The sequence below is a fragment of the Megalops cyprinoides genome, chromosome 2, assembly GCF_013368585.1.
Source record: "Megalops cyprinoides isolate fMegCyp1 chromosome 2, fMegCyp1.pri, whole genome shotgun sequence".
Lineage (NCBI taxonomy): Eukaryota > Metazoa > Chordata > Actinopteri > Elopiformes > Megalopidae > Megalops > Megalops cyprinoides.
In genome coordinates, this window is record NC_050584.1 from 40,757,626 (window position 1) to 40,783,459 (window position 25,834).

Below are 25,834 nucleotides of genomic sequence, written 5' to 3' on the forward strand. Positions count from 1 at the left end.
AAAAAGGCTTTACATGTTCAAACATGCCCATTTGCTCAAAGGTGCAAATCAATCTTTATGACAGTACATACGCATTTGCAAAAACAGTTCCGTCATTAATAATACTATCAGTCAACACGACGCCAACTTCACGTTAACATTACCTTTTAACAAATATTACTTTGGCAAAGAGCCTGTCTAGTGGCTAACGTCTAATTTCCCAACTGGCGTCAAACTGACGTCAATACGGTTTTTATTTATTTATTACAAATATGTATTAATTGATGCCAAGCAAATACATTCACACAGAATAAACATAATGGGCAATTGTGTATAACTTGTACATAGTCAGAGGAGATCAAGCGAGATCCTCTGCTATTTCACTAGTGGCAGAAAAAAGTAAAGCAACTGCGTCAGTGTTCTAGTAGACTAGTACATGTAGTACATCGCACTCCACTTATAACAACTATCAGCTTCATATTAACCAAATACAATTGGGACAGAATCATTTTCATATTAATGTGGTTTCAAAACTGCTTGAAAGAATCAAACACTCTGTTTATAAGAATACATTTATGCTCACAACATGTAATATGGTTTTCAAGGAAGTGTACTGGTGCATAGCTAATGAAAAACACTGAATCTGAATGTGTATTTCTTATTTTGCCCCAATTACCAAGGAACCAACAACATAAAATATCTTGACAAAAAGTTGTGGAGTTTAGATAATTGCCTGGATGCCAGCAGAATAAGAAAGGTGCTCACTACTAGTGAAAATCACCACATTCTTGAGTCTTACAATAGTCTTAACACCAATGAAAGAAACCCAGCTGACAAATTGGGCATTCAGTAGCCTACACTGTCTGTGTAGTGTCCTGTGATGATCCAAGGAGGCGTTACATCATGAAAATGAATGCAATCAAGCAAAGCACCACAGTTATCCCAATTATCATAGAAACACTCAAATGACTTAATGTTTGAATTCATTTGAGCACACTGACTGCGCAGGACTGTACTGAAACAGTTCCAGCAGTTGGCATGGTGACACGCAAAAATTGGTGTGAGACATGTAACAGTAATAAAGGATAGCACAAAAAATATTCAACACTTCAAACATGTTCAATCTCTTGTTTGAAGAACCTAGCTAAGACATTTCTCAACCAATTATGAGAAAAATGCAATTTAAAACATGAACATCTATCTATTCATCTGTTACTCTGCTTCAGGGACACAGTATGAAGCCTTTTACATAATAATCACACTATAATAAAAAAACGCCATTGCATCAAGATTTAATTTTCTGGTTTATATTTTTGAGATTCAGAATATTTAGATTAACTGAAATTTCTTGGGCCGGTTTCAAAGTCTGTGAAAGGCAATTTCAGCCCGTCACATCTGTGGTGGCTGCTTATGTAATGTGACCCATAGTGCATTGTAAGTTGAAGTATGCAAGCATGTAACTGGCCACAATGCACAGATGTAGCTATTGGCCAAATATAACAAAATCTATGCCACATAAACAGAACAAACCAATGAGCAGTTGTTTTACTTGCACTTCAATAAATTTTAAAACATTAACATACAATTTTAATGTAACTTAACTGATGCTGCATTCATTGATGTTGGATTTTTTTTAACCAAGAGTATTCACATGAATTGAAGTCTCATAAGCCTCGCAAACTGTAAAATGAGACAGTGGCCTTACCATCACACCTAGGGTGGTCGCACCTGTTCTTGGTTTTAACCACACTGCTCTACAGTAGGCTGTAATGAGCAGATGTAGCTACAGGCTGAATATGATGACAGTCTATTTAGACACATCAGACCAATAGTATAAAGTACTGGAGGATTTCCAAAGACATAATACTGCAGGAGAACAAAAATGTATAAGAAACAGAATGTGAGGATTAGGCAAAACGTGCAAAATGGTCCAAATTTGTCCATTTACTATGTGGACGTAAGAAGCTGAACTGGAATTCTAGATGATATAGAAGTAAATATACCTTTGGGTCATTGCAGTTATTTCTGTCAAACAGCCCAAAGAGGTCCAGAGTGTTGTACAGGTATGATACACCCACCTAGCATAGAAGGTGACATACCTGACATCCCAATATGTATCAAACATCACAGTTCTTACTGAAAAGTTCTTCATGATGTACATTTCTCCAATTTTGAATGTGAGGTAATGCATACGACATCAGTTTGGATAACATTTTAATACCAAAACACATACAATTAATAAATTGCTTAAGTAAATACAAATGTAGTCTAAGTATCATGATCAATGATGAAACTGAGCCCACTAACTGACTGATTGCTCCTGCTCCACACTACTGCCTGAATCTATGACTAAGATCTGGCTACTGTGTATGATTATAAGGAAGCAGGATTACAAGGCACCGTAAACAACCACCTTCCTTTAGGATTACAGGCAAAACAGGCCAATGAGTCAAAAATTGCCTCTTTATATTTTATTTCTTATTTTCACATTTGAACGCATGCAAATTATTTGACCAGATGTAACACTTCTTTAAGCTCCAAAATGATTTGACCAAAACAGACCCCCCAACAGATAACTTTTTTCCCCAAAACAGCAAAGACAATTTAATATTTCCATAAACATCTGATTTATCCTCCCATTTTAGCTTATTACTGCCAATAACATAATTTCAAATGAAGCTGGAGATGGAGAGGAACGCTGTTAACTCATTGAAGACTTGGAAATAATTCATACAAAAGACACCATAAAACCCAATAATACATGCCAGTTGTTCTGGTGTTGTGACTTTTCCATCATATGTTCCATGTTCCAACAGTGGGCATTGCTGTGGGAGTCACAGCAATGTATCAAAGTTCTCAGAACTTCAACCCCTCCTGTATTCCATTACCTGAAAGTTAAAATCAAGCCTAGATATTAAGACGCTCATCAACAAAACTGTATGTGAGCACGTGTCACCACGTAATGTAACTCACATACCTGGACCTCTTTTACATCCACCCACACATACACATACACACCCACATATACACACACATATACACACACACACACACACACACACACACACACACACACACACACACACACACACACACGCTCGCTCAGATACCCACATGCACACATGTACACGCACACACTGCTGGTGTCCCCTTCAATGGAAGCCAAAATGAGTGAGGCACCAAGTTAATGCCGAGGCAGAGCTATCATCCCAAGTAAGGTAGAGGAGTAGTAATGAGGTGCTGAGGTGGGGCTCTCCCTCTCTGGGACAAACCCAGTCCATAATCAGCCCTGCCACTCAGTGCACTCAAAGCTTCTCACTGTGGACAGAAGGGGGAGAAAACAATCGGCTACTTTAGCAGTGTTCACAGCACTCTGCCATCATCGTATGTGTGTGTGCTTAAATTAATCTCTGGATGGTCTATTGTGCAGCTCAGGCATGCCTGTGCGTCTGTCCTAGAGGCTTTAGAAATGCATGGGGGTGGCTGTCTGGCATTGGGATTATTTTGCAGGTACATACGAAAAGTAGGATGGAGTTGCGCAATGGCGTTTATGCAGACGTGTGTGTGTGTTAGTTTGCATGTGTATATAAGGTTCAGATATGCATGTGCCGGTATGCACAGCCCTGGTCTTCTTGACTCTTTCTTCGGGCGTGATGTTGGCAGAGCGGCTACCTGTCTAAGTGTGCCAGGATGTCCTGCAGCTGTGCCACCAGGGCACGGTGCTCATGAGGGCTGCTCTCCAGCACGCTGCTCATCCGGCTCAGGTATGAATCCAGCGTCCCCAGCGACGGGGTTTCATCAGTGCCTGGGGGAGGAATGAGGGGGTGAAGGATGAGATGAAGCCTGCCAGCACACACAAAAACACAGAAATACTGTGACAGAACAAGTGAGAAAAGACTGGAGACAGTGTGTATAAGGGCAGGTGGACTTTGCTTATCTGAACAAAAGAACAAGAACATAGACAACTGATGGACACAGAGCTGGTCACATGCATACCCAGCAAAATATTCATAAATCTTCAGAATGTCCCCCAAGTGTTATACACCATGATATAATTATTCAATTATGTAAAACTGCTGTTAATTTTTTTAAAATATGCATCTTCTCCACTTCCATTATTATGCTGAATATAGAACATAAAGCATGAAGGTGAACTGACTTCTTTGAAATACAGGGTATTGAGTCTACAGGGTATTCATGGAGCCATTTTTAAATAATTCTCTGACTAAGCAAGGGAAATTGTACAGCTAGATGCAGACAGAAGTATTTAATACAAGACTGAGCTCATCTGAGAACTCATACCTAAGTGATGTAGTGCATGCTCCCTAAAGTTTTTCCTAACTTTTTCTAACTGATGGCAACAGTGTTCAACCTACTGTGCTATGCAATGCACAATTTAATGTGTTATTGTCTCAAAACATACAAACAATTCATGGCAACAAGTTTTGTCATCCAGCCTTCAAAAATTAGCAACCAAAATATCTTCTTAGGTGGTGAGCTAAAAAGGAAACCATCTAGATGACTGTTGTAGATGACTGTTGACTAATTAATGTTGGTAAGTCATCTACAGTACACAAAGTACTCTCACAGCTGAAGTATTAGCCAGCTCCAGTGTGATTATTATTAATAATATCTAAAACGAATAAGATGCAAGTTTAATAATTGGCAGTATTGTCCTGCACTTACAATTTTCATACAAATATGTTCATGACCAACTAGCTAACCAATTAGCAAACAAGCTGCACAGCAATTAAAAAGTCTGTACAGCTATTATACATTTTAGATTAAAAGAAGCATGTCATTAATTGTTTAACAAAACAAGCAAGCTTGACGTCACATCTCAACACTTAAAACCATGTTTTATTCACATTCATAGGGAAAGGGGTTGAGGGAACAGAAAAAAACTGAAGCTGCTGTCTAAGAAAGAGAAATACCAGCAACACTGTTGTGACTTTCATGTGAACTGCCAGTTTACTAATAAATGTAGCAATCATGAATATGCAAACAGCTTGGAAGGTGGAATGAAACTGACTAGCGTGTTTCAACAACTGGCTTGCTAATGACCTAGCTGGCTTTAACTAACTTCTAGCGGGGTGAGTATCTGTATCCATCTATCAATATCTCCAGGTTTCTCCAAAAATTTACAGTGAAGTAGGTAGACTAGTTCTACATTTTGAGATGTATGTGTTGAACGGTAAGATGTATGTTTATATGTACAATACAAATTTATATACATCTCGATATAAATGCAATTCAGTCAAATCACTGATTGATATTACCAAGAATCCATAACCACACAGCCCTGGTTTACAGATGTTGGCTAAAGCCATGACCATGAGTAGCCACTTGAATAAATGAGGAAACACAACATTCACTGCCATAGGACCACTTCTCCTGGAAACTCAGAAGGAAAATGTATGGCTCACCTTCCTGCTGTACCATATTTCAGATACAAATCTCAAACTATGATGCACCTACTAAAGAGATATTGCCACAATAATGCAGTATCAACACATACACATATTATATTAATCCATTATAAAAACGAGTACCAAAGCAAGCTACTTATATTCAGTGCATGTGAAGGCATCAAACAGTTTTATCATGACCACAAACACCACTTCTACAGCTTCCGCAAAAACAACAAAATACAACTGATGATCTAGGTAAGGAGTATGTTCTGGATTAAACTAAATGTGATTGGTGGATTCTGCATGGGCCTGGAAATGGTACGTAAAGAGGACACAGAGACTTCTACAGGCACAAGGGGGGACCAAGGTGCAGATACAGTGACGGATCATGGGGAGACAGACCTGGCAGGGGCACCGCCGCTAGGCTGTTGACGAGGGTGTGCTTGATGGCCTGCAGATGCCTGTGCAGCGCCTGCGTCCGCCGCTCGTCCTGGCCCAGCTCCGCCTCCAGGCGCTCCTTGGCATTGTACATGTCTGCAATGTGCTTCTGCAGGACCGCATTCTGTTCCTCATACTCCACGTTGGCCTTCCGCAGCCGCCGCAGCTCAGCCTCCCGGGCTGGGGACAGACCAGAGGGAGAGCCTCAGCTACTTGTGAGGGAGGAGAGACAGTAAGCAGACACAGCGCTGTACACAGTCATGTCAGGCCTTTAACTCAGATGAAATGCAGCTTATATACAACTGGCTGTAAGTGGAGGGCTGCCATAACCGACTAACTCCCTGGCTTCCCTGCTTTGCGGCGTTTACCTTTGTTCTGGTCCAAGAACTCTTCTGTGAATATCGGAACATCAAATCTGTTGGAGAGATCTGAGCCCTTAGAAAGAGAGCAGGAAATAGCGAAGATGTAGGTCAAACAGCAACACATGTGACATCCAGTTTTGTATTTTTACCTTGTCTAACTGTATTTGAATCAGCCATTTGCTTTAGCAGTTTATGATAGTAAATATCTTAAAATATTTGTTTACTAAATTATCTTATAACAGCAGCAGCAATAAAATCATGTACCTTTAATGCAATTGGTCCAGAACTAGCGGCATTGATAATCACAGATGTCAGCTCTTCTGCAAAATAAGATTAAAAAAAGTGACATAAATATTAATGTTCAGGTGTTCTGTTGGCTTAAGTAGCTTTGAAAACCGGGCAAGCCCCAACACATTCATTGGGATAATAGTGCAATGAATAAGATACCTTCCAAAGAGTGGGCCACTGAGAAAACGACGATAGATTAAGCTAGAAATACACTGAGCCATTTCAGAAGAATTTTGCTACGATTCACTTGACGGTAACCATTTAGTGAAATCTTTACATCGTAAGCAAGGATCAGGCGGCTTTATTCGCACAGTTTTACAAGGTCAACAGTGTCCAATTAACTGCCTCCACATCCTCCAGACCACATTGCGATTCCCAGATGAGATATTCCCAGGACTGTTTGTTGTTGCTTGTGCAGTGTTAACGTTGTAACAAGGAGATTTCTGAGCAACCACTGTCACTATCCAACAGAAACCTGGTATACTGATCAAAACAAACAATGGTGAATAAGAAGGTGGCTGCTGCAGAGCAATCTGCAAGAAAATGCTTCAGGATCATTTGCTGATGAAGCAAGGAGAAACCGTAAGAGTTATGGCAGGAGCACAACTGTTTCGTTTATATCTCCTGTGACATTTATTGTGACAGCGACACAAAAGATCTCCACTGCAGAGAAATGGCACTGGCACTTCAGCAAGCTTGTAAAAAAAATACTAAATCGCCAGTTCGCTAAATGTTAACAATAACAATAGCATTTCTTGTTAGACAGACCAGGAGATATGCTGACATCCACACAAATCTCAGCCATGCATGCATGGGTGTGTGAGTGAGAGTATAAGAAAAGTATTGTGGCCAGTTGGTCCTATGTAAGTTGTAAGTTGCTCTGGATAAGAGTGTCTGCTAAATAACAATAATGTAATGTAATGTAATGCCATGGGATGTAATGGAAAAATAATGGTACAACCATGGCGATAGCCTGTCGCTCTTTAGTCGTCAAGAAGTCATAGAAATAATCTCAAACAGTGAAACCATCCAGTGTGGATGCCCAAAAAATGTGCCAGTTAAAGAAATGCAATGCACAGACAGTCCTGAATTTAACTTTGGCTGAAAGCCACAGACAGCACAGTGGATATAAGGATGTGTTGGGGAGAAGTCCTCACCTCTCTTGATCTTCTTGTCTTGGATTTTGGCACTGGTGATCTGATAGGCTTCACTCTGCTGGTACTCTCTCAGCTCACGTGCATATTGCTGTTTCTCCCTCTCTGCCTCATCCAGGTACCGCTGTGCGTGCACACACACACACGCACGCACGCACGCACGCGCACACACACACACACACGCACGCGCGCGCGCGCACACACACACACACACACACACACACACACACACACACACACGCACACACGCACACCACAAGGGAGGGGAACAAAAAAAAAACAACATTATTCAGACAGACAGTGAGGATCCCACATGCAAACAAACAGGCAGTCAGTTCAGTTGTACATATGAATGCACAGAGAGTTCAACAGTATCTCTCAACCTTTTTGTGTGTATCTATTCAAACACTTCTATGTCAATTGGCTTATCTATTCATCCCTCACTGTATTTCACTGCCACCTCAACACTGTGGTATCTGTATCTGTGACTTGTTTCAACATGCCAGTGTGTACCTGTTTGTCGTGGGGGGCCAGGCGGCTCCACTCAGCACCTAGTCTCTTGGTGATTTCAGGGAAGGGCAGATCAGGATGCTGTGCTCGGATCTGCTCACGCCGCTCATTCAGGAAGCGCACATACCCTGTCACCGGGGCCTTCGGGCCGTTGGGCAACACCTTCTTTCTTTTCTTACCCTTGGGCCAGCCTCTCTTCTTCACCGGCTGCACAGCGAGAGAAACCACATTCTGCCCGTATTGGGAGATAAAAAAGAGAACAATTTTAATCTTGAGTGTGTGTGTGGGTCGAGGTAGAAATGTTTCCTTGATTGTGATATGCAAGTGTTTGTTTGGCAAACTTTTTGACATTTAGAAACCCGCTCACCATTAAATAGTAATGGTGAGTGCTTCAAAGAGTAAGAATTATAAATACCAGAAGAAACAACCCAGTAACTACAGTATGGTAAACAAGTGGAGCACTTTGTACAGTATGAATACATGTGTACACAGTATTTCAGTCTTCAGATATGTGTATCCTCCACCGTGCCTACTTGCCTCTTCCTGGGTTGAGTCCAGGGGATGGGTGGCTCGGGGAGGGGGGACATCACTCTGCTCCTGCTTCACTCCCCCCATTACAAACATCCCTCCATTTACGCCAAGGTTAAAAGGCGGTCTAGAGGAGAAATGACAGGGATCTTCAGGTCAGAGATCCAAAAAATGCCATCACTTACATACGCAACAGTTGCGAGTCAAAAACAAAACAGAGCTAGCCATAAAATCGTAGTTTAGCCTCCCTGCACTCCCATACTCACTCCGTCTGCTGCTGTTTAGCGTTTTGAGACATGGCCAGGCCAACTTGCCTGAAAAACAGTTACATGCAATTTCTCCTCTTTTCTGTCTTTTTAGTAATCCTTGCACGAAACAGAAATTGACGTATGACTACTTCCAGTAGCTTTATTGCTAGTTTTACTCCCAAGTGCCAGTTGACATACTCAGCGTGCCTTTAGGTTTCAGAGAAAACATCTTACAAGCTAGATATTAAGCTATTTAGCGAGAATTAGTTTATTAACAACTATAGGACTGTTACTGTGCCAAAGCTACAGCTAATTGTTAGCAGTGCCACTGATCGCTTGCCAACTGCCTAAATGTAGTCTAGATATTAGCTAAAGCTGACCAAAACATCGCTGTCTTCACAAACCTGGCACTTAATGCTGTAACTTATTTTTTTCAGAATATCGCATTTACCAAGCTAGTTAACCGTATCTTACGGCGTCCCAGTCTTCGGGGAAAACATCCTGCTAAATTAGCGCACGTTCACAACCGCTCACTTTCTAGCAAGGTAGCTAGCAAATTAACCTAGCAAGCTAGCTAGCCAGCTAGCTAGTAACACTAGAACAAAGAGGAATATTTTCTCGTAACGAAACAAAAACACACGGACTTATATACGCTATGTCGGTAACTCATCGAATACTTTGCGAATATGAGCTATTTTATGTAAAATACTGGAATATTTGTATACAATAACAACTAAACATAATATTCCGCTTACCACGACAACTCTACTTGACGCCTCTCTACCAAACTCCGGGAAACCACATATTTCCCCACCCCTTACGAGTGATTGGCTCGCAAAAGAATTTAAACTATGATTGGCTTAAAATATCTACATTATACTGATTGTGCGATGGTAAAATATATCTGTAAATATATATACATTCTCTAACGAACGAAATAATTTTCATTACAAGTCATTGCCATTACATTACAAGATACATTCCTGCTATGTCAGAAAACGCACAATAACTACTTGTTAACACGTAATTATCTGAATGCATTTTGTCTAACTTTTTCTCCTCCTTCTTCGTCGTCGTCTGCTTCTAATAGTAATAGTATGCATTATCATTCACAAAACTAAATGGACCTCATTCAACTGCAAAAAAGAACCTCAAATATAAAAAAACAGACTTTGTGCAAGATTTTTAAAATTAAACTTGGCCGAGTAAATGGCAATATGCTCAAACATGATGTAGACTTTGTCACTCCTCAAGGCTTTAGGGCGGCATCAGAAGGCTCTCAAGGGCTGCTCCACAACACATTGACATGAATGGTGATAAATATTAATAGATGTTAATGTGACAACAGTGTGTTAATCACTACCCAACTCCAACAACTGAACTTCACACTGAAAGTGAAATGCACCCAGCGTGGAGACATATTACAGATCCAACGTACATCCCCCAAATTCAACACCTTCAAATTGTGGGCTACATCATTTCTAGTTCTTAATATAATTAGTAGACATATTTTTTCCTTTTTGTCATATGTAACATCCCTTCAATTTGCAATCACAGATACAACATCTAATCATGAAATTAATAAATATGTATAGAAATATGTATTTATGCAATTGTAAGTAATTAAATAATTACTTTAAGAATGGTCTAGTGGGTTCTATGACAACAACCCAATCAGTTTTTCACTGATTATACTATGCATTTATGAAACCAACTAACAAACAACTAACTGCCTGCTATAGTCTTAATTCAGTGAGGACCACACAAGCATATAATAAAAGAAGACAAAAAAAAAACTTTAAAAGCATAGTGACTGTTTAGTAAAGTCTTGTTTCACTGCTCCCCCACCCTTGTTCTGTCACTCTCCCTCCCTCTCTCCCTAATTCTGTTTCTCTGTCTCCATGATGCTGTTTATAATTCTGCTTTTGTTTCTTTTCTTTTGGTCACCCCCACCCTCAGTGGCACTCAGTGATGATATTTCAGTGGAACCAAAATTCAGTTTGTCTTGCCTTTTACAACATATTATTTTAGGTGAACATGAGCAAGTGATTTTAATGAATGGGCAAACCAAAAAAAAAAAACACTTACCAATGAATTTTACCTACAATTACATTTCATTTAGATAAGTACAGCACATGACAAGCACTGAAAACTACTCTTCCAAGTGTTACATTGAATGAGAAGATGCAATATTTCTCAAAATGGCCATGCCCTAATGTTCTGATGCAAATTCAACAAACATCTTAATTTTTCCTCTGTTCTGCAATAACACTCACATTATTCTTAATTCTAGTGACCACTAATGCACTTAAGTATGATGATGAAAAACATGTACTTACAACAAAAATCTCTATGAGTCTTCTCTGCTTCGCATACATTAGTCTGTCACACCTAGGTTGCTTGTATCCCAGACAAGGGGGTGGGGTCTGACAGATGCAACTTTTCTGGAGATGGAACTCTGCGCTGAGCTGTAAAACCGCAACCACATAGTGCATGTCTATCTAGCTGCAAACCAGAAAAACGCTATGCGATGACAACACTGAAATTTTAAAGTTAATGGCGATTCTTTAAGTTGCAACAAACCATCAACACAAACAATCAAGATAGTCCCCAAGGAACAAAAACTGACAAAACACACAGGAAATAATCTTATTCTGGTACTGTCCCTGTCCCTGTATCTTTTTCAGACTAATATCTCGCTTTCCTCCGCCTTCTGGGAGATGGTATTCATCTAGTTCGAGTTTCGGGCGATGCGTTGCTGTGTGTGTTTATTTCACCGCACTCTCCGGTGCCCTCAGTCCAAGATGGCTGCGGGAGAGGGCGGTGGTAGAGCTCCATGTCTCAGTTTTTCCAGTCCCGGGCCGTTAGGCAATGTTCATCCGAGCAACAGCGCTCATTCCTCGGCTGCTAGCAACGGAGGGTCAGCAGATGCGACTGTCGGGGCACAGGGGGCAGCGGGACATTCTAACCCTCAGCTAGGCCCTGGCGGTAGCGGAGGCGCCGGTGTTGCAGCTGGGACTCAACCGAGTACACAAAACTCTACGCCGCAGACGGCTGCTGAAAGCGCCACGAATGCAGGGATGGCTGCGGGAGAGATGACAACCTCTGCGACAAACATGACAGGGACAACAACACCGACCGCATCCCCAGCAGCTGCTCATGGAACACCTTCCTCCTTACTGTCCGCCTCAGCACCCGCTTCTGTGTTGGTTTATCGTGAGCCTGTATATAACTGGCAGGCAACTAAAAGCACTGTCAAGGAGAGATTCGCCTTTCTGTTCAATAACGAGGTGCTGAGCGACGTGCATTTTTTGGTGGGAAAGGGAATGGGAGTGCAGCGAATACCAGCACACAGGTGAGTCCGTAAATGCTGCCAGCAAATCAAACGATAGACGTATCCTTTTGCTGTAGACGGTAAACAGAAGTCAACGAAGCTGTGATGCGATTGAAGTCCTCCATTCGTTAATTATCAGCATTTTACTCAGCCAACTACGTTCATTTTAATACAGGACAGAGCTTGTAATCACTGCATTGCACTGCAGTCACTTGTATAGCCAGCTGCGGCCAAATTCCTTAGTGCTATCCGATTTAGTCTCCGTCCAATAATTTCTAACTGCAGATTAGTGTTATGCGTGTTTTAATGTGCCTCCTGTAGGTTTGTGCTTGCAGTAGGCAGTGCTGTGTTTGATGCCATGTTCAATGGGGGTATGGCCACCACCTCTACAGAGATTGAATTGCCTGACGTGGAGCCAGCAGCCTTCCTCGCCTTGCTCAAGTAAGATCACGTCGGTAGAGGACTTGCTGATAGGTGACTGCCTCATGCTTATTGTTGACCCCCACCATCTTGAAGGCTGTCGTTCATTTTGTGTTTTATATTTAATGTCCTTGGATGCCCTTAAAGTGGTCTGACAGGAAAAACATTTTATGGGTAGGTGTTTGATTGTCAGAGGTTGCGGTTCATTGTTTTCAACATGTGAAGTCTGAGGCTGGCAGGTGAGCAAAGGAACGCCATTCTGAATGTCTGAGGCGTTATTGTGAATGCAGGTTCCTGTACTCTGACGAGGTGCAGATCGGACCAGAGACAGTGATGACCACACTGTACACAGCGAAGAAGTACGCAGTGCCTGCGCTGGAGGCCCACTGTGTGGAGTTCCTCAAGAAGAACCTACGCGCTGACAATGCTTTCATGCTGCTCACGCAGGTACACACCCGCACCGGGGCTGTCTCCTCTTAGTGTGATGGGCAGTTGCTGAGCTGCTGGATCCATGTCAAATTGTTGTGCGTCTGTGTACCAGTGATGTGCTTTTCAGTTGCATGCTACTTCTTTTGCTCTGCTGTAATTTGAAAGACATTGATTATATGCTGCATTGCTGTATGTGTTTGATTGTGGAATTGCACATTGTAGAAATGTCAGTGTAGTGTATTTGCGTATCAGTATTTGTATGGGATCACTGCATGACCGTGAATCGGAATGATCTGTGTGGGTTGGTTGTATAGCACAGCTGTGTGTGTTTTCAGGCACGGCTGTTTGATGAGCCGCAGCTGGCCAGTCTTTGCCTGGAGAACATTGACAAGAACACTGCTGATGCACTCGCTGCAGAGGGCTTCACTGACATCGACCTGGGTACTGCAGCTCAGACAGGAAGTGCACGCATGGAAAGAAAATGTCAATTTGCGTAAATTTGGATGAGAATTGACAAAACCTAGAAATTATTTGAAACATGCATTAAAGTGTTAATTCACTCCAAAATGTAGGAAAAATTGCTTGCATAAGCAGTCCCCACAGCAAATAAAGAAGCCCTTGTGGAAGAATGCAGAGGAGAGTTTCTAAAATCTATTCAAAAAAAAAGTTTAGAGTGACACGTTATTTGTAACATGTGTGCCATTTTTAAAGTGTTGCCAAGTAGCTCTTTGAAAAGCAAATTGCTGGAGATGTGAAAAGTAATCAGAGATTCCTCAGTGTTGCAGTAGATAAAGAACAGTTAGACAGTGGGGCAAGTGCATGCAATATAGAGAAGGGGTTTTGCTTTAAAATAAGAGATTGCCGATCATTGGCAGGCCCTGATGGTATATACCTGAATGCTCAAAGAAAGTAGGGGAGATTAGATATTTACCGTTAAGGCAGGATTTTATTGGAGATACTGAATTAGTTTGTAAAATATCACAAAAGATGTGAGTATAGTAGCTGAAGTCTGCCTCAATCTTGACATTGTACCAAAGCGGTAAAAATGGAAAATGGGATGCTTGGATATATTGCAAAAAGTATGTATGATGCAAACTAAGTAGGTTATATTAATGTTATACAGTGCCTTCGTTGGATTACATTACGAGTAACATTGTGTATCCCACCCCTGCATGCCCTCTCTCAGACACGCTGGTGGCAGTGCTGGAGAGGGACACTCTGGGTGTTCGAGAGGTGCGTCTGTTCGGAGCAGCGGTGCGCTGGGCGGAGGCCGAGGCTCAGCGACAGCAGCTCCAGCCCACCCCGGAAAACAAGCGGCGAGTCCTGGGCAAGGCCCTGGCCCTCATCCGTTTCCCGCTCATGACCATAGAGGAGTTTGCTGCAGGTACGCCTGCGCCCGCTTTCGGCCCAGCAGTTCTGGTTGTGGTTCTGATTCTCTTCATATCCTGACAGCAAGAGGTGAATTTACCGCTCAACTTCATTCTGGAACATGGTTGAAATGTGCAGCTGAATAGGTCTGCTTGCCCTGATCTGCCATGGCACATAACTGACATCTGTGTGGAGGCTTGCTCTCTCCAGATATATTTGGCTTTTATTCCACGAGTTGGTATTGTTTGTGCATGTCTGGCTGCGTGTCTGTTCAGGCATTGGTGGGAGTGTGTGCGTCTCTTAGTCTGTCCACGTTTGATTTTGACTTTTTGTCTGTGTGCGTAGGCCCAGCTCAGTCTGGGATCCTGACAGATCGTGAGGTGGTGAGCCTTTTCCTGCACTTCACTGTGAACCCCAAGCCCCGTGTGGAGTTCATCGACCGCCCCCGCTGCTGTCTGCGGGGCAAGGAGTGCAGCATCACTCGCTTTGGCCAGGTGGAGAGCCGCTGGGGCTACAGCGGGACCAGCGACCGGATCCGGTGAGCCCTCAGGACAAATGTACTCCCCTGAACACTGCACACACGTTGAGACCAACCCTGTGTGTCAAGCACTGCCTTTACTTTTTACATACATTGTAGAAACAAAGTTGTGTAGGATCAACATCAGTCCACTGTGTAAGAAATGCACTGTCTCTATTGTAAGCTCTAAAACTGTCTTGCAACTTCTCTGCCCCTCTCAGGTTCTCTGTGAATCGTAGGATATTTGTAGTAGGATTTGGACTCTATGGATCAATACATGGTCCCACGGACTATCAGGTCAACATTCAGGTACTATTCACCTGCCATAAGTAGTCTTTGTCCAGAGGGGGTTCTGAAAAATGGTGTGTGTCTTACTGAGTTATGATTCCCTACACAGATTATTCATACAGACAGCAATACAGTCCTGGGTCAGAATGACACTGGATTCAGCTGTGATGGGTCTGCCAACACATTCCGGGTCATGTTTAAAGAGCCAGTGGAGATTCTTCCCAATGTCAACTACACTGCCTGCGCCACTCTCAAGGTATGCACAAGGCTCCAGCTCTTTCACTGTATGTCTATCATTATATGACAGCCACGTGGAGTTGTTTGCTAACAGGAGAAATTGTAGTCAGCTGTGCTATGCCTGCATTTTATTCACAGCATTTGTCCTTTAGAGTCTGCTTAGTGGTTTCATAATGTTAATGATAAAGTGTCCATCTGTTGCTGGCAATAAATTCCATCTGTTTTTGATTTGACACAATTCAAGTGATCAATGTGGTAATATGCTGAATGTGAGTGAGTAATTGGACTGTATGGTTCTCTCTAAGGGCCCAGACTCTCACTATGGCACCAAGGGCATGCGGAAAGTGACCCACGAGTCCCCCGCCACTGGCACCAAAACATGCTTCACATTCTGCTATGCAGCAGGCAACAACAATGGTACCTCAGTAGAAGATGGACAGCTGCCAGAGGTAATCTTTTACACATAATGACCTGACCTCTGGGGTTAACTCTGACATGGTGGCTGTTAACAGTACCCCTGTAGGTCATTATAGTGCAGTGATCCCCTGTCCCCTTATACTCTCATCAGCCCAGTGACCACCAAGGGATTGACATCTATACAATGCCATTTGAACTGCAGGGTTGTGGTCCATAACATGCAACAACTGACTAACTGCTGACAGAGAGGTTACCCTTTGCAGAGAAGTCCTGTTGATAGAGCAACAGGACTGAGGGCTGCCACTAATTGAATCGACATACATGCCTGTGTCTGGTTGACAGGATCATTTGCATGAGAGGGATCTCAAATGTATATTGAGACACAAAACTTGCCTCGTCAGTCAATTACAGAATCTGTTGGTCATCCAGCCAGGCTCCCTACCTCTCTGTCAGTCATTGGTCACTTCTCCCAGTCCACATTCTGCTGATGGACAACGCCTGCCAAAAAGCCTTTCATGGGACATTCCATTAACACCTCTTGTTGAGGGTGGAATTCAGTTTTCACTTGAAGTGAGGGAAAATGTGCACTGTATGGTCACACTTCCTTACATCTGTTATTCAGAGTCAAACAAAACCACAAAGTGGGAGGGTAGTGCATCCTGAGTAGAGCCCCTGTTCCTCTGGTACTGCATATAGTTTCTCTTATTTGCCTGGTCATCATTCCCCTATAATCACCCTTTCATTCAAATAATTGCCAAGTTGAAGAGTTGCACTAATGCACTTTTGGACAGGACACTGACAATCAACCAGTGAGGGCAATTAGTTTTGATGTCATATGTCATGGTACTTTATTTACTAGCATGACTTCCTATGACAGGATGGTGTGCATGTTGCTTGGATGCCAGTCTACTAGCTAGCAGCCTTTTTTGGTCAATAAACACAAAGCAAATTGGAATCAAGCCATAAGCAAACCATTTCCTATTAAATCATTAATGGGTCTAAGCAGCAGTGTGGAAATTCAATCAAGAGTCCCATGGGCGGGAAAAAAACGACTCCTCCACTGAAAAAGTGCCCTTTAGCAGAAACAGTGGCACGGTCCATACCTTCTGTCATTCCAGCCATCTTATTACTTTGACCATTCTATTTAGTTTCCCTGGATACCAGTTCAGATTGTGTCTTGTAATTAGCATATCTGGCAAAATTGACTCTTAGTAGCCAACCACTGCTCCCACTCAGAATCTTGGCAAACACTCACTGATGAACTGTTTGATTTTAGTCGTCTCCTCCTCTGCTCCTGTTAGACTGAAAGGCTATTGTTAGCTAGTAGACTGGCATCCAGCTCAGTGTGGACGATGATTATTTTGCAAGTTATACTTCAGTACATTTGCATTACAAGATTCATTTTCCTTTGGATTTTGACAAACACTATGGGAAATAGGCATATAATGGTAGCAAAAGAAAGTTCTTTAAGTGTGAATCACACATACACGGCACTGTAAGATCTCAAGACAGGTGTTAGGACAAAATAATTACTGTTTAGAAAAATGTAATTAGTCCAGTTTAGATGTGTGTATGCATGAACAGCACCATTGCTCTTTCCAATAGAAACGTGGAGATTTTCCACACAGAATACAACAAACCTCTTGGCAGCATGTTGATTCATGTCATATAAAGGAACGTAGACAGTTCTAATTTCCGTGACCTCTGCTGGAGTCCAGCTGTTCACCATGTTTTGAAGGATGAGAGATGTAAATCTTATTGTTCTCAGATTATATGGAAAAGTAACTTGATTGGAAGAAACTGGAAAATAATCAGCACTGACATTCTTCTGAAATCACAGTGAATAGTGGTAAGTCTTTGGGAAATATGCAGCTTTTAAAGACAAAGAGCTGGAATGTAACATCGCAAATCCATGTTGAATGTAAAACTAGTTCAGTACTGAAAGTTGTTTTGCAAATGCTTTACACTATGTGCGCTTAAAATAGAAAACCTGTAAATATTCATTGCAAACATTAAAAACCTTTAGGTGTCATCTTTGTGTGCGTTTGTGTTTTCCGAGAGTACAACCGAGATGAATGCTTGTTGATTGGGTTCACCAAATCCAATCTGTGGATTCATTTATATAATTACAAAAAAGAGATGTGAATGGAGGTTAAAATCAGTTTGTGTATATAAATAAGTACATATCTTCTGCTGGGTACATTGTCATCCTGAAAAGACTATGTTTAAATATAAACAAGCTTTGATGGAACATTTATACCTATACAGTGCTTGACCAAGTTTGATAATATTTAGTGGAAGACTAGTCTTTGTGTGCCTAGTCTGTCTGTAGATAAAACAATTCCCTAGGAATGACTGATGAAAATGTGTCCATACAAAGTTAATTTAAATCAACTACCCTAAAAAATCAGGCATGTTCAACCTGTACACAGCAACTTCAACAAAGTGACTTACTGAAGCTCTAGGTATGCCTTTTGTAATATGTGCACCATTTAACTTGAATACTTTGCTTTCATTGAACCAGGATTTCAACATCACCATGGGGCTTTGGTTCTATGATTTAAGTGCCAGAATTCACCATTGAAGTGGTGCCTAAAATATTGTAAAGGCAGTACAATTTTAGTGTTGGTCCAGTTCATCTTTAGTGCAGCTGACACACTGTAAAGTTGGGTCATACCATAGAAGGTACAGCCATGGGCAAAGTCTACCCAATCTGCACGAGGCTTTGTGAAAGTAGTGCCCATAGTTTTTTTAGAGTAATGGAATTACCATCAGAAACAGCAAATACTGCCAGGTTGGCATACAATGTAAGTCACTGTACCATGTCAGAGGGCAAGAAAATTCCAAATTCCACAGTGTGTTCCAACACCATAAAAAAACAAAAAAACAAACACAAACATGGCTGTGAAAGCAGTGCTAATCTGTACAGCAGCACCCTCAAGTGTGTCAAAGTTAAAGTCCCAGCTCTCCCACATAAAAAAGCAAACTCAATTTTTATTTTCCTTTATTGTCATTTCAGCTTTTTTTCTCAGATTGTTTAACTGATCAAAACTACACTTTGTTTTGGCAAATGTTACAGTGCTTGTGGTGTTGTACAGTCCTTTCCCTCACCCACTGAATGGGAGAGGGGATTAAGGGTGACCATTACAATTTGTCCAGGTAGTTGTCCAGAGCAGGTATGCCCTCTTTCAGCCCCTTGCGTTTGCGGGTCTCTGCGACGACCTGGGAGGGTCTTGAGGTGGCGTCATGGGGATCTCCCTGGAGGATCTGCCAGTGGTCGAACACGCACTGAGGGAAGGCCTGGCCGCCGGTGTTGGAACGCAGGTCAGCGGTGAAGCCTAGATAAGGGCAGAGGTGAAGGACGTCAAACTTATGAACTGATGCACATCAAGGGAGATTAAAAGTACCAAACGGGGTTCGTAACTCACCGAATGATTCGTTGACAGGCAGGTAAGCCTTAACGACGAACATGGGGGTTCCCATCACCTGGGACTCCTCGAACACATGTCCACGTTTCCTGTTCAGCACACCGTAGATGCCTCCCACAACCTGTTCTGGGCACTGGAGTGTAGAAGTACACGAGACGAGACAAACTCAAAATTACTACTTTGCACACAGACTTGAAAAAAGCATGCGGGGGATGAGGAAATCGGTCACTAGACGCAGTGGGAAGGCGAAACCTCTTCGTACCTGGATCTCAACCAAGTAGACGGGCTCCATGAGTCTGGGCTTGGCCGTAAGCTGGCAGGCGTACAACACTCTGCGAGCAGTGGGGATGATCTGGCCACCACCACGATGGATGGCGTCTGTGTGCAGCGTCACGTCGTGGATATCGAAACGTACAGCACGCATGTTCTCCTCACAGAGAGCACCCTGACAGGAGAGAGAGTGAGCAGAACGGTCAAAACCTCTTGTCACTGGGGGCTGGGTGTCCAACATTACCAGACAGTCAGGAAAGCTCAAATCACCCAGTTACAACCTAAAGACCTTGTTAGCAACTTAGCAGATAAACCACTTATTCTCACCTCCTTGGTTGCCCACTGGAAGCCAGCCACCACGCTGTCCTTGATCTCATTCAGGTACTGCACACCTTTGGTCACGTCCACCAGAACATTGGGCCCGGTTCCGTCAGGTCCAAAGCACCAGATCTTACGAGCTTCTGTCACCTCCCATTCGTACTTCTCGGCCAAGTAGCGGGCACGCGCCTTCAACTCCTGTCGGGCAGTGACGTCTCCTTTCTCAATGTCTTCAGCCAGGCCGTCAGGGAAGGGACGGGCCTTCATGAACAGACGGTTGTGCTTGTTGGGGGACTTGGACAGGCACATCTGGTCAGACTCTTCACTCACAGTCTCTCTGTAAGACACCACTGGGTCGGATTTCTGTATGGGACACAAACACACAGAAAAATAAACTCTTGCTACACAGTTCGAGAGCCAGATATTTAGCTGCAGTGTGTCAGCCATACAGTTCTTAAGAATTTACCATTTCAAAGCTCGTACCTTGAGTGGAATGCAAGCGTGGTCCTCCTCCAGGTCCTTAAGGCAGATCTCCAGGTGCAACTCTCCAGCTCCAGCAATGATGTGCTCACCGGACTCCTCAATGATGCACTGCACCATGGGGTCTGACTTGGCCAGACGCTTCAGCCCTTCCACCAGCTTGGGCAGGTCAGCAGGGTTCTTGGCCTCCACAGCCACCCTCACAACTGGGCTGACGCTGAACTTCATCACCCTCATGTTGTGCGCCTGCTCATAGGTAGTGATGGTCCCGGTCTTGACAAGGAACTGGTCAACTCCAACCAGACCCACGATGTTCCCACACGGCACGTCTTCGATGGGCTCAACATAGCGACCCATCATCAGAATGGTTCTGGGAGGAAGTGATGTGTTGAATCATGTACATGTCAGTTTTGTTAAACCCACTTTGCATGTGCACATTAGAAGTCACTCTGGATAAGTGTCTGCCAAGTGACAAAATGTAAATAAAAGTTAGCACACGTTCAGTATTTTTTGAGCTTCAGCAACTGCCTTTACAACAAACAAAGGCTATTGTGTTCAACTATGCCATAGCTGGTTGCAGGTATTAAGACTGAAATTCTTGTTTGGTACTCACCTCTGAATGGGTTTGAGGTAGAGGTCCTCCTTTTTGCCGGGGGTAAAGTTTGGTCCCATGATGCGCACCTTCAGGCCAGTTGAGACGCAGCCAGAGAACACACGGCCAAACGCATAGAAACGGCCCTTATCTGATGTCGGCACCATCTTGGAGATGTACATCATCAGGGGGGCTTTGGGGTCACAGTTCTTGATGCCTGTGATCAGGGGATGGAATCAAGGCCTGGACTATCATTTCGAGACTCAACACTGCGTGACAGATTCAAAGCCAACAGGCTAACTTAGGCTAAAATTCATTGAAGTGTCCCTTCCCTTTTCATTCACTATGTAGACACACAAAAGCAAGTAAGTTATTAAAACAAAGTACTTTTCAACATGATATCTACAACAGTACAGGTATAAAATATTACAAGTTACAAAAAATTTTAGTGTAACCACGTAACACTTTTCCGACTTTGAACTTGACAAGGAATCCACGTTCAAAGAATATTAACTGAACAAAGTCAGTTCCCCACAAAACCCACTGGGGTAGAAAGCAGGAATAATGGTCATACCCATAGCAGCCTCATCATCTCCAGGTCCCTCATACAGCAGCTCGCAGCGGTACTTCTGGGCAGTGACAGGGGAGGGCAGGTGGATGGTAATCATCTGAAGCAGGGCCTCTCCAGCAGGCAGCCAGCGACGCATCACTGCCTTCAGCAGGGGCTTGCCCTCCTTGTCCCTGTCCTCAGCGTCCAGCTTGATGTCCAGCTTTTCAATCAGCTTGGCCGTCTCCTCCTTCTTGAAGTTCATGATGGCATTGAACACCTGTTGCAGGGACAGCGTTTTATTAACTATGCACTTGCACACACCAAATATGTCAGCACCACAATTCATAGAACTGCAAGGTTGACTGCAACGCTGCTTTAGCATGTACATCAGACTGAAGTTTCTCATCACTAGACAGTCAGGTCAAAGTGAAGAATATTTTAGTCATCATTTGTAGGCAGCTCCTCTCCCACCCACATATACAACTTTGATATGTGCCCATCAGTAATTATTGGTGTGTGTATGAGAGCCCAAAGGACAAACTGTCTTCTAAGCGCCTTCCTGTCTCACCTTGAAGATGGGGTCCAGGATGAGCTGGGCAAAGGTACGTGGGAGCTTCTTGCCATCTGGTCCATTTGCAGTCTTGCTGAACTTCCCAGAATCTGGGTCAAAGTACCTGTGGAAAAAATTCCAGGTTTTGACATTAGAGGTCATCAGTAACTTAACTCGGATACATTTTTTACTAGAAAAATCATTTATTTAAAGCCAAATTCCCAGTTAAACAAAGTTTCACATGATAATGGAAAACTGGTATAGACACTGCCTCCACTGATTATGCAGTTTAAGCAAAGCACAGAGTGTATAACTTGAGCTTGGCCTGCTTTTTTTTTTTTTTTTTTTTTTACCTGTCTCCCCACAGCTTCTTCATCATGTCCTCCACCTTCTTGCAGCGCTCAGCTGGTCCCAGCTGAGCATCACCTTTGGCTGCAAACTTGGCCACGTACATCTCAGCAAATTGCTTCAGAGTAAATGCCCATCCATGCAGCCCAGAACCAAAGCCTACTGTGCCCACAATTGGGTCGATCTGAAATGGAAATAAATGCCAAAATGCCAATGTCAGCCCTACAGCCCAAAGCCAAACATTACTTCAATCTGTTAATAGTACCGGTCTGTCAAACAGGTCAGTTCCATCACTGACCGATCACTGACCCACAAGTTTGCCCTGACACGACGTGCCCCAGACCCAAACAGTGAAATTCCACTTGCGACTATTCAGATCCAGTGCTCACTCACCATGATGTTGCCCATTGGCCCATTCTCATCCTCTCCATAGGTGGAGATGATGACGTTGACATTCTCCACAATGCGCTGGAAGGTCTGGTACAGCTCCTCAGGGTCCAGCTGCAGCTCCAGCAGGGCACGGTCCATCTTGTTCATCATCAGGACTGGCTTGATCCTCTCAGCGATGGCCTGCCTCAGCACAGTCTCCGTCTGCACGCACACACCTGAACAGAAACAAGAGGAGTCAGACATACAAGGAATGCAGCGAATTCTGAATATGCAATGAACACAGGACTAAACTACATCAGCCATTCAGTTTCAGATTCTTAACAAGCAACTGACACCCCCCTGCACCACTTAATTCCAGCTCCCGCTTACCAGACACACAGTCCACGACCACCAGAGCACCATCGGTAACACGCAGAGCAGCTGTGACCTCAGAAGAGAAATCCACGTGCCCGGGGGAGTCAATCAGGTTGATCAAGAACCCGGAGCCATCCTTGCACTGCTTAATGAAGGCCAAATCGTTGTCACTGAGCTCATAGTACATGGAGATGGCACTACATGGAAGGGAAAAAAAGAGATCTGAATTGTATCTGCATCTGAATGTTAGTGGACAGTACTACAGATATGAGTAAACATTTCTACCAACAGTTCAACTTAACTCAGCTGCCGCATGCAGCAAAACACAAGATACTGAACTAGCATAACCTTGTACATAACCAATTGAAAAAAGAAAAAAAAAAAAACACTGCCAAAGTGCACCGTTTATGCAGTGTATTTGTCAAAATTCTGACTAAGCATAAGAAAGACTTACGTGGACTTGATGGTGATACAACGCTCCTGCTCATCCTTTCGGGTGTCGGTGAATCGGGTCTCTCCAGCACGGGCAGAGGCGATGATGCCAGCCTTCGATACCAGCGAGTCCGTCAAAGTGGACTTCCCATGGTCCACGTGCGCAATCACAGACATGTTACGGATATTGGACTTCTTGTCCATGATGGCACGGATCTGGTCTACGGTGAAGTTCACCTAGAAAACAAGATTTCTTTAAGAAAAGCGCCCTCTGACGCACGGTTCATACTGCCTGTAACAGGCCGACCAGATGAAGTTCTTATTCTCTTACCAAATAATGCCAGGAGGCATGGTTATCATGAAGTCAGAACCGCTTTATTCAGCTGAACACGTAACGATGCCCCAAACGACAAACTGGAGACTGGCCGTACACTTTCCCTTTCTAAGCCGATTCCTGGGCGCGCTGTAGATCGGTTTGCTGGTTAACTACGAAGACTAGGTTGCTCGCGGTAGCTTGATAATGGCATACAGTATTCTGCTCCTAAATCTGCAGCAAAATGGTTAGCAACTAAGCATACATACATTCGATTTGCTTGCGAAAACGTCTCCCAGCTCCTTCGGCAGAGGCCTACTTTGCTAAAATGACGTAGCTAGCTAGCACAAACGGGATAGCATCGAAACAAGGTAGGCCTAAAAACTACGTTATGGATCCAGAGAGCCAGCGAGTTACTTGCATGTAGTTAAGAATATATACATTTCCATAGTTACTGGTTCAGATACTTAACAAAATATTACCCCAGTATTTAACTGAAAACCCAGATCAAGTTCAATCGCGAGATCAGACGCACCAATACAAATGCTGGCCACGTGTAAGTGATGCAATGGACTACCGGCATTTTGCTAACCACCACTTTATAGCCGCTCTTAACACCGCTCAATGTAGCCACCCGAACTTTTTATTTTGGATAGCCATTACACTCGAACTGACTTCCAAAGTGTTCTAGTTACCTACGCAACAGTATTACATGAACCAATATTTTCGTTAGTTTTTTTACAAGCAGGTAGACTAGCTAGAGAACCGTTAGATGATAATGGCGCATCGAGAACTTATTGCGCTGTGCCATTTAGAAACTGTCAAACGTCATACAGCAACACTTAGGCCAACACTGCCCTTCCTTACATTTTCCAGATGTAGATAATGGTCACCACTGGCCTATGGACCATAAACCACTGGTTCCGAGAACTGACCGCTATGGGCGGCAGTTTAGTGTACTGCTAACCAACTCACGTTTGCAACATTACGTGGCAATATGGCTAGCCAGTTTGACACAGCTAAAAAGCGAACTTGCCAAAAATATCGAACAGCATTGTTTGTATAGGAAATGTCAACCCGCATTCAGGTTTCATTAAAAACATGAAAGGGTAAGCGACAACACTACGAATCTCAACTGAACGATTTTTATTTCATGCGGCTGAAAACAGTACAATGGGTGCCATTTTGTTTTGTGGCCGCCGCTGTCACCATGTCCCCCAGTCCATTCTCTCATCTTCTCTGCCTATACAATTCCCGAGGTCAAACATTTGTTGTAAAGGCAGCCTTGAGCCACCTGACAGCGGGTCAAAGCAAAAACTATGTTTGAACTTACCATTTTGACGGATGGTTGTGGATTCGCTTCGTGGAGAATAAGACACACGATTTACACTGCCCACCACACTAGGGCATAGGCAGGGAAGAGGATGCTGACGTCAACATGCACGTTTATATACTCCAGGTCTAACGTCGCCTGCGTCTCGTGGCGTACGTAAACGTAATACGCGAATAGCGTGTCAGAAATGCATGTCTTTGAACGTTGATAGGAAACGGCAATGTCTTCCAGACCCCAGTCTCCTTCCTGGGTACTCATGGTGTGTACTGGTTTTCGTTCCAGCTGACATCTGACGTTCTCGTTTCACTGCACTGATTTATATTTCTGTACCTTACATACCTTTTGTCTTGATATAAATTCTTTGCGAACGAAATATTGTTAAAAATGTGTGTACATATATATATATATATATATAAAATCGCGAATACCTGCCTCTTGAACAATTTTGGTACAGCTCTCCAAATTAATTACTATTAGTCTAGTTGTTCAATTTCTTGAGATAGTCTCATTGAATAGCTAATTACTCCTCATTTATGATGATGGATACT

The 25,834-nt window shown here is 43.2% G+C and overlaps 3 protein-coding genes and 1 non-coding gene across 5 annotated transcripts; 1 reads left to right on the top strand and 3 right to left on the bottom strand.

Moving 5' to 3' along the window:
* Positions 1–3,069: 3,069 nt before the first annotated feature.
* Positions 3,070–9,720, bottom strand: hmg20b (high mobility group 20B). 2 transcript variants are annotated; one of them, XM_036554289.1, is made up of 10 exons: positions 9,674–9,704; positions 8,937–8,984; positions 8,680–8,797; positions 8,146–8,373; positions 7,636–7,756; positions 6,455–6,510; positions 6,197–6,263; positions 5,793–6,008; positions 3,652–3,784; positions 3,070–3,297 (listed from the first exon to the last, which is right to left on the bottom strand). In XM_036554289.1, the coding sequence occupies exons 2-10, from the start codon at positions 8,966–8,968 to the stop codon at positions 3,285–3,287; spliced, it is 984 nt and encodes a 327-aa protein (XP_036410182.1). In that variant the 5' UTR covers positions 8,969–8,984; positions 9,674–9,704; the 3' UTR covers positions 3,070–3,284. The 2 variants fall into 2 exon arrangements, with proteins under 2 accessions (XP_036410182.1, XP_036410190.1); XM_036554297.1 differs by lacking the exon at positions 8,937–8,984 and having other exon boundaries at positions 9,674–9,720.
* Positions 9,721–11,668: 1,948 nt separating this feature from the next.
* btbd2a (BTB (POZ) domain containing 2a) lies at positions 11,669–17,980 on the top strand. Its single transcript, XM_036554277.1, has 9 exons — positions 11,669–12,273; positions 12,574–12,693; positions 12,963–13,119; positions 13,437–13,542; positions 14,288–14,485; positions 14,815–15,007; positions 15,208–15,295; positions 15,384–15,530; positions 15,817–17,980. Exons 1-9 carry the CDS (start codon positions 11,669–11,671, stop codon positions 15,976–15,978), a joined length of 1,776 nt encoding a protein of 591 aa, XP_036410170.1. The 3' UTR covers positions 15,979–17,980.
* A 935-nt stretch (positions 17,981–18,915) lies between these two features.
* Positions 18,916–25,370, bottom strand: LOC118795633 (elongation factor 2-like). Its single transcript, XM_036554264.1, has 13 exons — positions 25,287–25,370; positions 23,663–23,877; positions 23,224–23,405; positions 22,858–23,069; positions 22,470–22,648; positions 22,135–22,240; positions 21,591–21,843; positions 21,038–21,233; positions 20,428–20,794; positions 19,954–20,307; positions 19,619–19,801; positions 19,357–19,489; positions 18,916–19,266 (listed from the first exon to the last, which is right to left on the bottom strand). The coding sequence occupies exons 1-13, from the start codon at positions 25,287–25,289 to the stop codon at positions 19,073–19,075; spliced, it is 2,577 nt and encodes an 858-aa protein (XP_036410157.1). The 5' UTR covers positions 25,290–25,370; the 3' UTR covers positions 18,916–19,072.
* LOC118773865 lies at positions 21,952–22,019 on the bottom strand. The gene has a single exon (XR_005004776.1). It is a non-coding gene; the product is annotated as a small nucleolar RNA SNORD37 (small nucleolar RNA).
* Positions 25,371–25,834: the final 464 nt, after the last annotated feature.

Bases quoted from the DNA above. Each gene is read 5' to 3' on its own strand.
- hmg20b (XM_036554289.1), bottom strand. From the start codon at position 8,968: ATGTCTCAAAACGCTAAACAGCAGCAGACGGA. The intron at 6,511-7,635 runs GTGAGGACTTCT...CTTATTTTGCAG, and splicing joins AGACAAGAAGATCAAGAGAG to AAGAGCTGACATCTGTGATT. The intron at 6,009-6,196 runs GTAAACGCCGCA...GTCTGTCCCCAG, and splicing joins GTTCTTGGACCAGAACAAAG to CCCGGGAGGCTGAGCTGCGG.
- btbd2a (XM_036554277.1), top strand. From the start codon at position 11,669: ATGCGTTGCTGTGTGTGTTTATTTCACCGCACTCTCCGGTGCCCTCAG. The intron at 12,274-12,573 runs GTGAGTCCGTAA...TGCCTCCTGTAG, and splicing joins CAGCGAATACCAGCACACAG to GTTTGTGCTTGCAGTAGGCA. The intron at 15,296-15,383 runs GTACTATTCACC...TTCCCTACACAG, and splicing joins ACTATCAGGTCAACATTCAG to ATTATTCATACAGACAGCAA.
- LOC118795633 (XM_036554264.1), bottom strand. The intron at 22,241-22,469 runs GTAAAAAAAAAA...TTTTTTCCACAG, and splicing joins AAGAAGCTGTGGGGAGACAG to GTACTTTGACCCAGATTCTG. The intron at 21,234-21,590 runs GTATGACCATTA...CCCTGATCACAG, and splicing joins AGATGATGAGGCTGCTATGG to GCATCAAGAACTGTGACCCC.